This window comes from Oreochromis aureus, linkage group 11 (assembly GCF_013358895.1).
Source record: "Oreochromis aureus strain Israel breed Guangdong linkage group 11, ZZ_aureus, whole genome shotgun sequence".
Taxonomy (NCBI): domain Eukaryota; kingdom Metazoa; phylum Chordata; class Actinopteri; order Cichliformes; family Cichlidae; genus Oreochromis; species Oreochromis aureus.
The window spans coordinates 6,387,044-6,403,714 of NC_052952.1; the positions used below are offsets into that span (position 1 = coordinate 6,387,044).

Here is a 16,671-nt window from a genome sequence, read left to right on the forward strand (position 1 = left end):
CTCTTCTGAGATTTTATTTGTTGGAAAAAAGAAAAAAAAACACTGGTCAAGGATGCCAACCGGTAGTAACAGTTTTCAGAGTGGCCCAAACTTGCTGGAAAACCACATTTCCCATCACTCCTCCGCGAGCTTTGTCAGACGTGACGTCACGATGTCTGCATCTCCTCCGTGCAGGCTTTGTCAGAAACGACGCGGTGATGTTTGGGCGGACGAGTGAGCCTAGGTAACCCTGAATCTACATCCTCCTACTTCCACACACCGTGTCTGTGTAAGTGGGCGTCTGTGTAAATGAGTGGCCTTAAATCGAGAAATATTATGTAGTGTATTTGCGCTTTATCAGCACGGAAGTACCGCATTTTGCACACTGATTTTTACCGCAAATCAGTGAATTAGGCTAACCAGGCTACCATTATGTTCGTCTGGTTATTAGAGAGACATTGCTCAAGGAAATCACCAGTAAGAATATGCTCCTCTAATGTTTTCACATGTCTTTAATTTTTTATTTTATTTTATTCTTTTACACCCCATTGTGGCGGCTGAGCCCCATGTTGATTTTTTGCTTTGTTTTTTGTAATGCAAATGTTACAAGCTCAGTAATTCGCTAGTCCCCCAGCTGTCGCTCTGTGGATTACAAAGATGCTTTTCACTCCTTTTACAATGCGTAAAACCCGCAGTCTTGGCAAAAAGCTAAATGAAATTGGGCGATTAGTATCTGTGTAATTATCAGTCATATGTGTTTCTGTGTGGAACCTGACTTCACAGAAACATCTGAACAAGAAAGAATACAAATGCAGACTACAAACCAGGCTCAGAGTGGGTCAAACCCTGTGACCACAGCAACCGCAAAGCCACCACTGGACACCGAGGCTCAGCCAGCACAAAATGAGCTAGATGCACAAAAAAAAGACAGCAAGGGAGCTGCTGCTGAGACTGAGGAGGTAATCGCACTGGAGGGAAGTGCAGCGAGGCTAAAATCAGCAGAAACACCTGCAAAGGTAGGGATGGACGTGGACACAGCTGCAAAACCACCGGTACCTGAAACTAACACGAATCCTGGATGTGATGGACAAAAGGGTAAAAAGCAGGAGAAAGCTGTAAGTGACAGCAGGAAATATGTTCCTTCCAAGAAGGCCATGGTAGATCCTCTGAAGATGGATATGTCCAAACCGCTGGTCATGCCTCTCACGTGTGAGTGTTTTACTTGTCTTTCCGTGTTATGTGTTATCGAGGACTGAGAAACCTGCTTGATTGTTATTATTTCAAATTTAGGATTACAGGAGACATCATATTCTACTGTAAAAATATCTACAGTAATAACTGTGTATGACTGTATCTTTTGCAGTACTTTTACAAGATGTAAACCTAACATTGCTTCATTAAGCTGATACTGTTTGAAGTTTGGTTAAATCTGTACAGTCAATAGAATCTAATGTTCAGTAGCAGACAAAACTCAAAGTGAGAAATTATTTTGGTTGGGTTCATATTAGAGGTGGAATCACCAGACACCCCACAGTACAATATTATCACAATACTTCACCCACAATACGATATTATTTTGATTTCTAGCATTTTTCCATTATGCTTATATATGCATATTTTGCGATTTATCCCCCGTTTTTTCAACTGCAAACTATGTTCTTAAACTCGACTCAACAAAGACTCATTCACATTGATGAAAACATGTTGGCAATCTGTCTACATTTGTAAATTAGAGAGCAATTATTTGCAAACCTTCCACAATCTCTTTATGAGTAATTGCACTCAGCCCAAACTCTAAGCAACCATTTAGTCACAGCAAGTTGCGATTGGTCTCAGACCAGTCACCAGGCACCCAACAATTTTTTATTTAATCATGTTTTTTGTAAGGAGGTTGCTGTCCTATTTTTAACTTTGTGACTGAGCCATTAGCTTTGTCAGGCTAAGTGTGTCCAGTTTGGGATCTTTCTTTTGTCGAGTTAGTTTAATCTGAGTTTGCTTGGCTACATGTGTTATCTCAGGATGGAGGTGCATGAGATGCCCTTTTGTTAATAGTATTAGTAGTGTTTTCATTTATTTAACAAAATATTGATATTTGGTTCCCATTATGGATACAATGTTGCCATGAAAAAAATTGCAATACTATGCGGTATAATTTTTGTCGGGTGTTTACCTACACATTCGTAAATGAAATAATCCTAGAATCACGTGTTTGTTTTTGTGAGCATGTATGTTTTATATGGATTCGAGTCTAAGGATACAGGCACATGTTATATGTGAACGCTACTCTGCTTCTGCCTTTTTCCCCTGTAGCATCTCAACTTTCCCTCCAGTGCATTGAGTGCCATATAATCTTCAGCGATCACAAGAGCAAAGAACGTCATCTCAAGCTGAGCCACCCAGCAGAATATGAACAGTGCATACTGAGGAACGCCCTGTTTGCCTGTTACGTTTGTGATCGACATTTCACAAACTCCACAGAGCTCATGGTCCACCAGAAAGCCCACACCGAGAAGAAACCTTTCAAGTGTCCAATCTGCAGTCAGGCCTTCAACAAGTCATCAGAGTTGACCGTTCATAAAAAAATTCATTTTGGCCAAGATGGTTATGCCTGCACTGACTGTGGCAAACCTTGCAAAACGCTGACATTGCTGAAGTATCACCGGCGCACACACACTGGAGAGAGGCCTTATGTTTGCAAGGAATGTGGAAAGAGGTTCACCATGTCCAAGGCTCTGCAGAAACATTTGGTGTTACACTCGCCAGAGGGAGCTGAAGGAGAGGGGGGAGAAACCACAGCTAAAGCACAACCGAGAAAAAATGATGGTAAGAAAAAAAGCCTGTGGTACAAGTGGTAAAGTGTTGTTAAATAGAAATGTCATGACTTGAAATGAATTAAAAGCATCACCATAAAGTTTCTTCGTTTATTGTCTCTAGGTGCTTCAGCAACAAAGTATCCCTGTTCTATGTGCAAGGCCACTTTCAAGAGTTCCAGGACACGTTTGCACCACATGAAAACTAAACACAATTCCTTGCCTGCTACTGCCAGTAATGCTCTCCCAGAGGGACAGCAAGTGAAACAGACTACACCCATTATAACTCCGATATCCATCTGCCAACCAGCACTACTACAGGTGGAGCCGAACGGACCCCTGCAAAAAGTTGATGCCAATATTGACACAGAGCAGATTCGCAAACTTATTGAGTCTTTGGGAAATGTGCAGAAAGTGAACCAAGTTGTCATACTGGGGCAGGTGCCACCTCATGCCCCACCATTGGAGGTGCAGCAAGTATCACAAGGATTAGAGCCGGTGAATATGAATCTCAGTCCACCGCAGATAGATTTTATAGGACTGAAACAAACAGACTCTAAGACAGATGAAGGTGACCCTTCAAACAATCCATATGATCCAATGGAGCAAACAATTATACTGGAACCTATTACTCCAGATGGACAGCTAGAAAATCCCTCTTTCTCAGTATTAGGTCCTCACATAGCAGCAGGTGAAAATGCAGAGCTTACACTTGTTCCAACTGAACAAGCAGAGAGACCCGAGGGAGAGGGGATGCATCAGATCCTTCAGCAACCGGATATTGATGTGCTTCATTCTAATCCTGTGGAGCAAATGGTTAGTCAGAATGAGGTAGATGATCCTAAACAAATTCTGGAGCAGACGGTCATATTAGAACTTACCCCTGCTTTGATACCAACTGAGGTGCTAGAGCAATCCCAAGCAATCCAACAAAATGAAATCCCTTCCTCCTCTCTGGTACTAACTACAGAACTAGAGACTCTCGATAAGACTGCAGAGCATGCCGTCCTAGATGAGCAAGAGACCAGCCTGTCAGTTCCACCTCTTATGCCTACCGTTGAGTTGGAGCGAACATATTTACAGCCAGAGGAACAGGACATTTCTTCTTGCACAGTTGTTCAAGCAAACGCACTCACCCAACCTTCAAGTGAATCAAAAACTGACTCCACAAAAGTGTTTGATTCACATATTGAAACAGTAGATGTAAATCAGGTGCACTCTGTGATAGATCCAGACACACAAGAAGAGGCACAAAAGAAGCCTGAAGAAGAACCACCTGACAAACTTCTGGAAGATTCCAAGAATAACCTGTCTGAATCAGAGAACCCGCCTGCTGAAGAAAAGGTTCTGTCGCAATTACAGTCTAAGAAGGTGGCAAAGATCTCAGAATTACCCATTAATGTAATGTCAGCCCAAGAGCTGGTGAAAGTCCGGAAAAGAAAGCCAGCCAGAGCTTTTTTCTTTCAAGGATATATGCAAGATTTTGTGGGAAGCATCTACCAAGATGACTTACAAATTGATGCCAAACCTGCCAAGCGCCAAAGGTCAAAAAAACCCCACCTTGTTGTTAAATTTGGCCCACAAAGCAAAGAAAAGAAAAACAAGAAACAGAGGAAGCCTTCGCAGGAGCGTCAGCCAATGCAAGAAGAGGCGACAAGAAGCAAGACACCACCCAAAAAACTCACAGAGAAAAAAGTACCATCACAGAAGAAGGGAAAGAAAGGAAAAAAGGATAAAAAAGTAGAAAGAGTATTATCTACTGCTGAAACAAACTCACCCTTATCGCCCCAAGCCCCACAAGTAGAACAGCTCAAAGAGGATACAAGAAAAAATAAGATGAAAAAGCAAACAGAAGTGGCCAGTGTGGGTGTTGTGCAAATAAGTAAGCACAAAACTGTAGCATCGCCTATACTTACAAAGAAAAAACAGACAAAAATAATACAAAAGAAGCAAAAACGCAAAAATGCAAAGGATGGGAAGCCAAAGACAGACATGGAAAAAGGGGGAAAAGTCAAAAAGGCAGACACACCTTGCTCAAATATAAAGCAAGACTCTCTGCTTCTACTAAAAGGCCATAAACAGCCTCAGCTGAAAGTTTACAAGTTGGACCCTTCCAAGGCATCAACCCAAGCCTCAGATGCTTCACCTCATGAGTCCCAGACAATGTCTCAACAGACTAACAACAACAATCTCAAGCATCCAGCAAGTGAGTGCACAGATAATCTCAAAGCAGAAGGTAAGAAAAAAGGAGGAAGACCCAAAAAGAACCAGAAAGCACTTTCATTGATGTCCTCGCTCCAGCTTTCCCATCAACCACCTGAGCCAACACCTGCCAAACCAAAGAACACCAGAAAACGTAAAGCTTCCTCAAAAATAGAGACCGAAGGAGTGATAACATCTCATTCCAAGCGTGCCTTAGAGTGTAAGGACTGTGGAGAGCGATTTGGTGAAGTCTCATCCCTTCAGAAGCACAAGGCAACTGTGCATATTGTAGAAAGTCCCAGTCTCACTTACACCAATGGGAACATCTTTGAAGGCGTCTCAACCTTGGATCTTTACCAGCTTCCCAAAAGAAGTGAAAAGCTTGTTGGGATGAAGAATGCTGCTACAGACTGGGACACTGAGACAGAGATGGGAGAGAATGCATTAGAAGAAAGGGAACAAAGTCTCTCCTTTCCAGCTTTGATCCCCTCCCCATCTTTACCCATACCTCCTCCAGATGCTGAAGTGAAGACCTATGAAGATAAGAATGGAAGCAAAACAGAAGATGGTAATCCATCTCATATATCGCCAATCATTTGCTCATCATCTGAACAGGTGAAACATTATGGGGCTCTTCCAGATTTCACATCCGAAACCCCTTTAAGTAGCTCTACTCAGACAAAGACTGATGAGACAGAAAAACCTTCGGCATCAGATGATAAGAAGCTAGAACAAGGTACCCCAAGGAATTCCAGCTCTGATTCTGAAGTCCAGGGTACTGCAGAGGAAGATATTAAGGAAGATTTACTTCTAGAGGTAGATTTAGTCACTATTGGGGAACAGAATGAGAGAGACGATCCAACTTCTCAACGTGACACTGTTCCTCAAAATGAATCAATTGCAAGCTGCAGTTCTGAAAGTGGAAATAATGATAAAGGACCTATCCTAGTCAGTACTGATACAAGTGAAAATGGTCTGAGTTCGCAGACTGTTTCATGTTCCACTTATCAAGTGGAGATCAAAGAAGAAGAAGAAGAAGTTTTAATTCAGAGGCAAAAAGCAGAAGGAAAGGGAGCCGTTATGAATTCTACGAGAGGTAGGAGTAGAGGAACAGGGCGTCTGAAAAGGGATTTACCATCAAAGAGGGTTTCAGCTGGAGATGCTCCCAAAGACTCAGAGAAACAGCAGGATTATTGTGAGGTAGTTTATGAAAAACATCCCATAACCTCAGATTCAGAAATGATTGACTGTGAGATCGGCACAAAGACCGCACAGCCGGAGACAAGTTCCAATTTAAATATCAACAAAGCAGATGTTCCCGGTGCTTTGTTGCCTTCCATTCCCTCTACATTAGAGGGATCTCCTGAAGACCAAGTCGTCTTTGAGCTGGAGTCAATTACCACGAGTGTTGAAGAAGTAATGAAGGAAAGAGGGCTCCATGGAGGAACGGAACAAGATAAGGTGATGGACCAGTCTCCAGGCCTCATACTGGAGAAGTTCCTTACTTCTAGACAGAGAGCGACTGCTGAAAAGGAGCAGTGCCTGATGATGGCAAGTGACAATCAAGCACAGGTGAGACGCTTGCAGTACCAGCTATGTTAGATAGAATTCAACACTGCATACTTAAGACTTGTTTTCATTACAGGGTTTGGGCTACATCACTGAAAATGAGGTACAAATTCTTGGAAGTGATGAGATCAAGGTTGAAGAGAACAGTTCAAATCAACCACTGGCTGCATCCACTAGTCAAAATAGACAGACTGCAAGCGTGCAGCCGCTGCATCATCGCGATATAAGGACTGTTCTGGTGAAAGAGGAAAGCAGCCTCATAGTGACTGATGTTCCAGCCACAAATGGCAGCAGACACATCCGCTGGAATGTAGAGACACTTAGTGAAAATACAGTCATCCCAAGTAAGTATTAAGGTTTCTCAACCAAAATGTAATTATAAAACTATTGATTTCTGCAGTCTGCATACCAACTGGCACAGTATCTCTTGATTTCTTTTTTTAAATCAAATGTTAGTTTTTTGAGAGTAACGGGATTTCTGATTATTGGATAGACCAAAGTTTAGCTGTTGTCACCTCTGCTTCCACTCATGGCTAATCACCTTCTGGCTAATGAGTATAACTCTTGGAAAAACATTGTGTCGTGTTAAATCATGTTCTTTGATTTGTATTTTAGCAGTAGAGGTTGGGGAGAGGACAACGGACTGTTGCATCTTGCCAGAGTTCAACACCAGCCAGTGTATTTTCTATCCAGTAAAGGAGGAGGAGAGAGAGGTCCTAGTAGAATCTGCTGGGACCAGCAGAAACCCAGAGGGATCCCACGATGCAAATCAGACAGAAAGTCAAACAGCAGATTGTTATATACGTAAGTAACTCACTCGACCTCCACCTCCACTTACTTTGAAGTCCACCATTTTTAACCCTCAGTCGTAAAAGGCTGATGGGGTATTGTCATCACCCTGCTGGATGGGCAGACAGTGTTGACCCCTAAGTTTGTCAATGCGATAACCGCATAGTAGCTTCAAATTGATACCACAGGTTTATTTGCTAAAAGCCTTGGATGAGTTTGGATCTTGTTGACCTTGGCCTAAAGTTTACAGGTCAGGTTTTCTGAAAATCTGGTCAATGCAATAACTTGAGGGATGAGGATTTTCAAATTATTACTGTCAGTGCAGCTACAAAAAATCTCAGGTGATTTTAATCTCAGTGACCTCAATGTCAATGTCAGAGATCAAGATTTCTGAAAATCTTATGCAATAACTCAAGAAGGAAGTCACCTAGCATTTTCAAATTGATAGCATAGGTGCATCTACTAAAAATTGTGGACAAGTTCAAATCTCAGTGACCAAGGTCAGAGAGGGTTTTCTGGAAATTTTGTGATTGTGACGACAAGGAACACATAGGATTTTCAAATTGATGACATAGGTGTGTCTACTAGCAGTTTGAGGGGTTGCACTGACGATCGCCAGTATTTTTCAGTTATAGAAATGGTAGAGGCTTGACTTTATCGATTTTTATATTTAGTATTCTCCAAATACTACATAAAGGCTTATATATTAATTTTGAGTCTGTTTAAACAGGTGAATCGATCCATTCTGTACCAGACTATCAGGAAACAAGAGTCAAAGGTCTTTTCTCAGATCCTGAGGTCATCGATCAACAAGGTTTGTTCCCTTTTGTGGAATGATTAGTATTTATATTTGAGAGACTTTCTTAAGCTGTTTATTGATGATGTCAATAAAACTTAAGATGATCCTCTTACATAATAAATCTGTCCTTTAGCTGTGTCAGACTCTGAGTGGCAGCACCTACCAGATCTTCATGAGTTTCTCCTCCAAAGTCCCGATGAAGAGGATATGGGTGGTTTTGAATTGTCAGATCCTCAGCTTGATTCAGAAGCAGAAGTAATTGCCTATTTCTCCAAGAACTCGGCCATCAGCGCACAACAGTCAGATCACACATCACAAAGGTACAGTAAGACCTTCTTTGAGTCTACAAAACTATCATACATAGAAATAACTCTAAATACCTTTTTTTTTTTCTAGTTTTGCTGTTGTTCCTCTGTTACATACGTGTAAGATTTGCTCTTGATGTTTGTTCTTTTTACTTTATTCCCCCCCTTAGTTTGCCAACATCTGTGATCCCGTCTAATGCACCAAGAGATGGCAACAGAACCAGAGAGCCCATTGATTACTTCTCTAAGTACTTTGGTTGGGATACCTGGGTAGAAATTGCCAACTGTACTAATAAATTGTCCAACATGCCTGACGCTGTCACGGGCAGGGAAGTTGCACGCTTTGTTGGGATCCACATCGCAATGGGAACTTTGAAGGTATGTATTTCTGCCTGTCTGAGAACTGAAATTATTACCTCACTCTTGGTTAGATGCTAAAACTTCATTTTATTTTTTTTCTATTGTTACTTTCTTAGTTTCCCAGTGCAAAGCTCTACTGGGAAGACTTGACTAAGGTGCCCTTGATTGCTGAAGCCATGCCGTTGTCCCGTTTCCTCGAGCTGTCTCGCATGTTGAAGCTGACTTCTTCAAAGTATCCAGCCAACGCTAATCCCCACAAAGGAACTTGTGATAGTGATCAATGTGGTGACGAGGCAAATGGCTCAGATGGTTCAAAACAGGCTGATCCCCTGTGGAAAGTTCAGCCATTATTGTGTCGTTTCAAAGCAGGGTGCCAGTCATTAAGACGAGAGGGCGATTATGCAGTTGACCAATATCCACTTCCTCTCACTGGGAAGGTGCACAACAACAAACTGTCTCTCTACAGCACTGCGTTAATTGGATTTGATGACTTACTCTTACATGTCGATCTTAAGGTGGATCTCTCAGACAAAGAAGGTTCTGTAGAAAAATGGTCCCCAAAGGTAGTATGGTGTTCCTTTGCAAACAGGAACTCTCCACCCCTGTGATGCTCGAACGCCTTTTAGGTGCTGGGGTTCATGGAGCAGGCAGGGTGGGAGGGGCTCGAGGACAGATCGGGGATGAGTTTGTGAGCTCAGATGGGAAGTTGATGCTGCGCAGATCCCATTGTGGCTTCATACTTTCTACTGTGGGAAATGGCCAAAGGAGCGCGGCCTCTCTCATTGAAAACTTTGAGAAAGCCCAGATGTCGGCCCGTCTCCACAGAGAACTGAAAAATCTTTATGCAATTCCCCTCACTGCCTCTGCACCAAGCTGCTGGCCCCAAGCAGTGCTCTGGTACCTCACGGATCTGGCTTTGGTAAACTCCTGGCTCCTGTATCGACAGGATTTCAGAGCATCCGTGCCACCTTTGACTCTCATGGCTTTCAGATTGGAAGTGTCCAAGGCTTTGATCCTCTCCAGTAGCTCGGATACCCAAGACTCAGTTCCTCCCCAGCCGCCGGCAGCAGAGGTTCACACAACAAATGAAACCCGCAGTCCCATCCTGGTGGAGGAGAGTCCTCTGCCAGACGCAGCCACACGATATGACGGCTCAGGTCACTGGCCGGAGCAACTTGAGAGGGAGAGGGGGCAGGTGCCGTTTTGGGACTGTCAGAGGACATCACGAGTGTTATGTCTCAAGTGCTGTGTCTTTCTTTGTATCTCACGTAACCACAACTGCTTTTTGAATTTCCATAATCAGGGAAGTTTGGGAAAAGAGTAGTATCTGCTACAGAATTTACCAATCTCTGATTGTAACTGTGTTTTTGGTGTAGGGAAACTCACTGCCTTTCACTGTCAGTCTTTTTTAGGGCTGTTGAGATGCATTTTTAAAAAATCTTAATATGTCATTTAGGAGTTGTAAAAAATGAGTTTGCCTTCAGAAAGAAAAAAAAAAGACTCAGAGCCACACACTGTGCTGGAAAAGAAGTGTAAAAAGTTGTTGTATTTTTTCCACTGTGGCCATCATAATACTTTTGCCCTCAACTATTTATTTTCACCTGATCTAGTTTACATTCCATAGTCAGCTTATTTTTGGCTCTATGAATTGTAGTATTAAAGAAAGTATCATTTATTTGAGTTTTAGAAAACAATAAAGGACAAATGGGAAAAAAAACATGCGTCTTTTGATTTGTTTATTTATTTAGTCATTTGAGGACTGCTTATAAGTACATTTTATCATGGTTTGAACTGTCCAAGTTTTGAAAAAGAAAAATGTGCCAAAAACGTATTAAAGCTCTTGTGTACTGAAATAACCAAGTAGGACACAGTACTGCAACAATGAGAGTAATTAAAGTGCATCGGTCAGTAAACATTATCCACTAAAGAAAAACTATCCTAGCACATAGAGGTGATGCATGCTTGTATGAGTTTTGAAATACAAAATACATATTACAGAGTACTGTACAAATTGGTGGTTAAAACAAAATAAATTTAAGCTACAAATACACGTCAAAATGGTTTGTTTGTAGAACGTGCAACCAAGTTTTTATTCACCCATCATTTCTTTGTATTGTGTTTAGAAAAGGGGAAATAGTTGCAGAAACATGCAAATATATATATATGTGTGGAAAAAAATATAGACTATTAAGCAAAAACAATTTATACTATTCTAGCAAGCTTGAAAGTCAACATTTGGTATTAGCACTTTTATTCTACATCACAGGCTGAACTCTCTTAGACAAGCTTTCTTTTAGATACTTTGGATGTTGACTTCAACATGATCCCACACCACTTCAGGTCCATGCTCTGGGAAGGCCAATCCATGACTGACTTTTTTTTTTAAAATCCAGAAATGCTTTTACTGCATTGGAAGTGTGTTTGCGTCATTGTCAATCAAAGCTATTGCCAATCAGAATATTTTCCGGTGGTATTGCATGGTGAATAAAAAAAATCTGATGGTACTGATGCTCCATTCATACTTCAATCAATGTTGATAAAATCACCAACACTGTCAGTTAAACTTTGGACTACACCATGAAAAAACCTCCAGCGTGTTCTGCAGAAGGCCGTAGACCTTGTCTCCCACCCTCTTTGGTCATGGCGGGGAGGGCACAGAAGAGACAACTCCTGCTGTAGCCTGCTGTAACATCAACTGGTACTGAAGTATGTGAAAAGGCTCAGAGAGGAAGATCCTGTTCTAAGATCTGCTTGGTAAAGGTTTTCCCAAAAGCGCAGCCAGGGCCAGTGACAAAGGCTTATGTTGTGCTGTGATCAGAGTATTCAGTTGCTTGCCAGGACAGAGTTTTTTGAGGTTTATGGCATAAAGGTTGCATGTGCCGGAACGACAGAAATGATGGGTAGAAGAGCCACAGGCTTTGTCACTAGATGGAGCCACATCAGTCACGCTACCGACAATAATTGAATAATTGAATCTAACAACATTCCGAGTAACAGAGCTGAGATAGCTGCCCTGAGGTGGCAGCAGAACATTCTCATCTAAGGCCAATAGCCCATCTTATCCCACCACTCGACCACAAAGCTGAGATCCTCCTTTTACTGGAACGTGACCTACTTAGTGTCCATAAGTTGTGGCAGCATAGAAATGGTCCTCACAATGCCCCATACGCACAGAAACTGGATCTGCGATGGGTTATCATTGGTGATGTCTGTTTAGGTGATGCTCACAAGCCTGTAACTGTGGATGCCTATCATACTAATGTGCTTGAAAACAATCGCCCATCCTATTTCAGGCCATTCCCAAATATGGTTCATATCAAAGAGAATTATGGGTCCAAGACTGAGCATAAAGCCTTCCCTACCACTGAAACACCTAGAGATGATGCATCCACTCTTGGAAGCACTATCTTTGATACATCTGAGGACGATAACAAAATTGGCCTTTCTGTTGAATACAAACTGTTCCTAGAGGTCATGAAGAGAGAGGTGTTCAGATGACAGCAACAGTTGGATGGCACCAATTGCATTTAAGGGACCTCCCAGCAGCTGCCCAACAATCGCAACCAGGCGGTCAAATGCTTATCCTCTCTTCATCGCACCCTTGAAAAAAGGCCTGAAATGAAGAGGCATTTCTTTGCCTTCATGCTGAATATATTTGATCATGACCATGCTGAACTGGCTCCTCCACTTGAAGTGGACAAGGAGTACTGGTATTTACCTACCTTTGGGGTGTACCATCCACAGAAGCTGGGTCAGATCAGAGTTATGTTCGACTCAAGTGCAAAGTGCCATGGCGTCTCTCTCAATGATGTCCTCTTCTCTGGACCTGACCCCAATAATAGCTTGTTGAGTGTATTGTTGAGATTCAGACGTGAAACTGTTGCAGTAACCGCTTATATTGAACAGATGTTTCACAGTTTCATTGAAAGAGAGGACCATCTGAACTATTTGCGCTTCCTCTGGCATAAAGACAACAATCCTGCCAGTGACATCTGTGAGTATCACATGAAGGTTCACATGTTTGGCAACAGTCCCTCCCCGTCTGTAGCTATATACAGCCTTCGACATGCAGCAGCTTATGGTGTAGAGGAATTTGGATCAGATGCACAATGTTTCGTTAAGAGGGAGTTCTACATTGACGGTGCGTTAAAGAGAGCACAGAAAATGCTTGCCACATCTAACCATCGTCTGCATAAAATAGCATCGAATAGCTCTGAGGTTCTTGTTGCGTTTTCTCCAGATGACCGTGCAAAGGGGCTCAAGGAGCTAAATCTGGAGACTGATGTGACACCTACCCAGCGAAGTCTTGGTCTGATATGGGACCTTAAGAAAGACACCTTTAACTTCCAAGTAGCAGACACAGTGAAGCCCTTTACAAATCATGTGGGCTTCATTCTGGGGAAAGCAAAATTGGCCCCACAATCCCAGATTGTGGGGCCAATTTGGAATTGGGAGCTGCTGCGTTAGCTGAACCCATCACAGCTGAACTGGACCTAAATCTTGATGCAGTTGAATTCTACACAGACAGCCGTGTGGTTTTAGGCTGTATAAGTAACCAGACTAAGAGGTTCTATGTACATGTTGGCAGCAGGGTGCAGCGAATCAGGAGGACTTCAGAACCAAAACAATGTCACTCTTTCTACGAGCTCTAACACTGCTGACATAAGCACATGCTCAGTGCCTGTTTCCATGCTTGGTGACAGTGCCTGGCTTAAAGTACCTGTTTTCTTGTTACAAGCCAGTGTTACAACAGAAACTGAAACCTATGACCTCGTGGACCCCGTGTTGGATGATGAAATACGTAGCTTTGTCACTCACACGAGCAATGATGGGTCTCAGCTAGGATCGCAAAGGTTCAGACGTTTTTCCTCTTTGAAGAAACTCCTCAGGGCCCTTAGCTTGCTCATTCATATTGTGAAAGTCCCCAAAAACAAAGATGAAGACCTCTCTTGCAGTTCATGGCATCATTGCAAACAGTCTCACACAGTAGAGGAACTGACAAAAGCTGAGAGTGTTGATCTTTGCCTGTATTGCCAATAGTAAAAACATACCAAAACAAAGCTCTTTACAGAAACTCAGTCCCTACTGTGATAATGAAGGACTCTTGAGGATAGGCAGAAGGCTGAAACACCCTAACATCGACTACAAGGAGAAACATCCTCTCATTATTCCAGGTGGTAGCCACGTTGCCAAGTTGATAGTAGAATACCATCACCAGCGAGTAATGCATCAGGGACGGGTGTTCACAGAAGGTGCAGTCCGTACTGCTTGATACTGGAAAAGAGGAGCCAGGAAGCTAATCAAGCAGATTATCAACAACTTTATCATCTGCAACAGACTTAGGAAAAGAGCAACTGAGTAAAGAATGGCAGATGTGCCTTCTGATCATATCAGCACCGAACCTCCTTTCACCTTTGTGGGCTTGGATGTATTTGGCCCTTGGTCTGTGGTCACAAGGCGCACAAGAAGAGGCCAGGCACTAAGAAGGTGTACACTACTCTCCCCTCCAGGAAGTTTTATTGAGAAAGATCTCCATCGACAGCAGTGGAGGCAAGTTCAATACCTTGCAAACACATTTTGGACCAGATGGAGACAGGAGTACTTAGGGACACTGCAGAGCCGAAACAAGAGGCAACGTAAGCATGCAAACCTCAAGGTGGGAGATTTGATGCTCAACAAAGATGCACAAGTGAGGCGTAATGAGTGGCCGATGGGACTTGTCAATATTGATGAGGATTGTCCTTTGGCTCTTTTGAGCCAAAACAGCTTGGAAAATACCCTGTAATTAACAGAAATTGAGAATTAATTGCTTTCTTTTCTCTGTGTTATTATAATGTGCAAAGACTAGCTGTAAGAGGAGTCTTTCAGGTTGCACCGATGAGACAATGTAATTGTTTCACTTTTATACTGGTAAAATCTGAAGGATTATGCATACCATTACACTGTCATTTACAGACAGGCAAGAAATTAAAGGCATACCCTGAACTCTTGACCCCCTACACAGAGAGACATTGTTGCACTTTGCTGCCATGTTAGGGTCCACTTGTCAAAGAGAAATGAGTCGTAAAATCAGTACAAAGTTGCTAGGAGAGATTATCTTTGTCCTGTGACTAAGTATTTGAAAAGGGGTCGCTGAATAGTTGATTATGAAAATGATGTGAATCATATACCATGGCTTTCACAGTCACCGGATCTCAACCAAGACTATCTGGGGGAAATTTGACTGACATAACAGATAGATAATAGCTCTGTTAGTGTTTCGGAATCAATTCCAGGAAACACTGAAGCTGTTGCAGAGGCATGTGTTGTACATATACTTCACAAACTTGTCTTTGTCACTTGATTGTACACATTGCTTCTTTGGTTCTGGTCTGTTTATGTGTTTCTATGTAGTTGTGTCTTCTGAGCCTGTTGGCAGAGAATGCTATTTGTGTGTAACTTAATAAAAAACGTATCAAACATGTTTCTCTTGCTATAGATTTTATTTATTTATAATTGTATGTTTTGTCAGTGCCCTTAGAACTATTGTGATGCTGATTCAAAGAAGGTCAGTAAGTCTAAGGCAGATTAAAGCCCAACTTAGGCTTTCATTAAATGAATCCACAACTCACTGTTACTGTAACATGGAGCAATTTATTAAAGTGGATGAAACAGGAATACACGAAAACAGCACTGCGGGATAGTCAATCAGTGAACTTGATTACAACTGCAATGTGAGGGGCTTTGCAAAATTAGTTGTGTACATAGCTGGACTGGCCATCGGCCCACCAGGTTATTTTTTTGTTGTTGTTTTTGTAACGGTATACAAAAATGAAAGGGGGTGGATTGGCCAGATGCTGGCAGATGTATAAAAATAACTCTGATGTTTGGTGGTGGCTTTGGCGGAGCTTCCACAGAGGCCAGCACGTGCATGAGGGAAAGGGGAGGAAGGAGGAGGAGAGACCCATGGCGGCCACTTGGCCGGCTGCGTTTCGTATTGGGCTGAAAAGGAACACAATTTGTCCCGTACTTCAGCTAGAATGAAAAAAAAATACACAAAGTTGGAGTTATTCTGTGTCTTTACGCTGCGCTGCTGTCTTTTCTTCACTCATTCTCTCTCCCTCCCTCTCCTGTTACTACTTCAATCATGAAACTGGTCAATGATCAGCTGATCGGCTTCTCTCTCTTGTTTGTTTATCGCCCACTTTGTGCCAGAAAGAGGAAACCAGCTGAGGTTGCGCTAAACAACGGCAGCACGTTTAACCTTGATCAGCTGTTGTTAGAATGTATTTACTATTACTTTCTAGTATCAGCTAATGTTTGCTGGAGCCACAGCCGTAAAAGCTGCAGGTCATGATATCGGTTTGGATATCCTGGTGAGAGGGAAACATGAAGATGAAACCAGGAGATGTCCTTACTGAATCATCAGAGCTGAACAGGTGATGGAGAAACAGGTTTACCTTTTAGGTGACATGAATGAGTGGAAGGAAAGTTATGAATGTTTCTGAGAGACAAATAAATAAAACGTCTAGATTTTAATAAATAATTATCTGAATCTTACAACCAAAGTTTTATATCTGATGTAAAATGTATAGAAATCATACATATATACCAACAAGACAGTTTACATCACTGTCACAACAGCATTTGTTTTTTTTCGAAGGCTTTATGGCTTTTCCTATAATGCTTGGTGGGCGTAGTTAAAATGCCCAGGCTGATTTTTTTTTTGTCCCAGTCCAGCCCTGGTTGTGTACAAAAACTCAAAAATGCCTGTCAGGTAGGCTGGAATCATACACGTTACCATCAACAATATCATCGTAATGGGTGCACACTTAAAGAAAGCAAGCGACGAGCAATATATACTGATAATATGTAAGGT

At 42.2% G+C, this 16,671-nt stretch overlaps 1 protein-coding gene across 1 annotated transcript; it reads left to right on the plus strand.

Moving 5' to 3' along the window:
* Positions 1–173: 173 nt before the first annotated feature.
* On the plus strand, positions 174–13,280 carry LOC120442618. The gene is made up of 13 exons (XM_039619464.1): positions 174–223; positions 763–1,188; positions 2,290–2,802; positions 2,914–6,563; positions 6,637–6,904; positions 7,176–7,364; positions 8,080–8,163; positions 8,282–8,468; positions 8,624–8,831; positions 8,930–9,376; positions 9,760–10,008; positions 12,720–12,954; positions 13,054–13,280. Exons 2-13 carry the CDS (start codon positions 789–791, stop codon positions 13,278–13,280), a joined length of 6,657 nt encoding a protein of 2,218 aa, XP_039475398.1. The 5' UTR covers positions 174–223; positions 763–788.
* Positions 13,281–16,671: the final 3,391 nt, after the last annotated feature.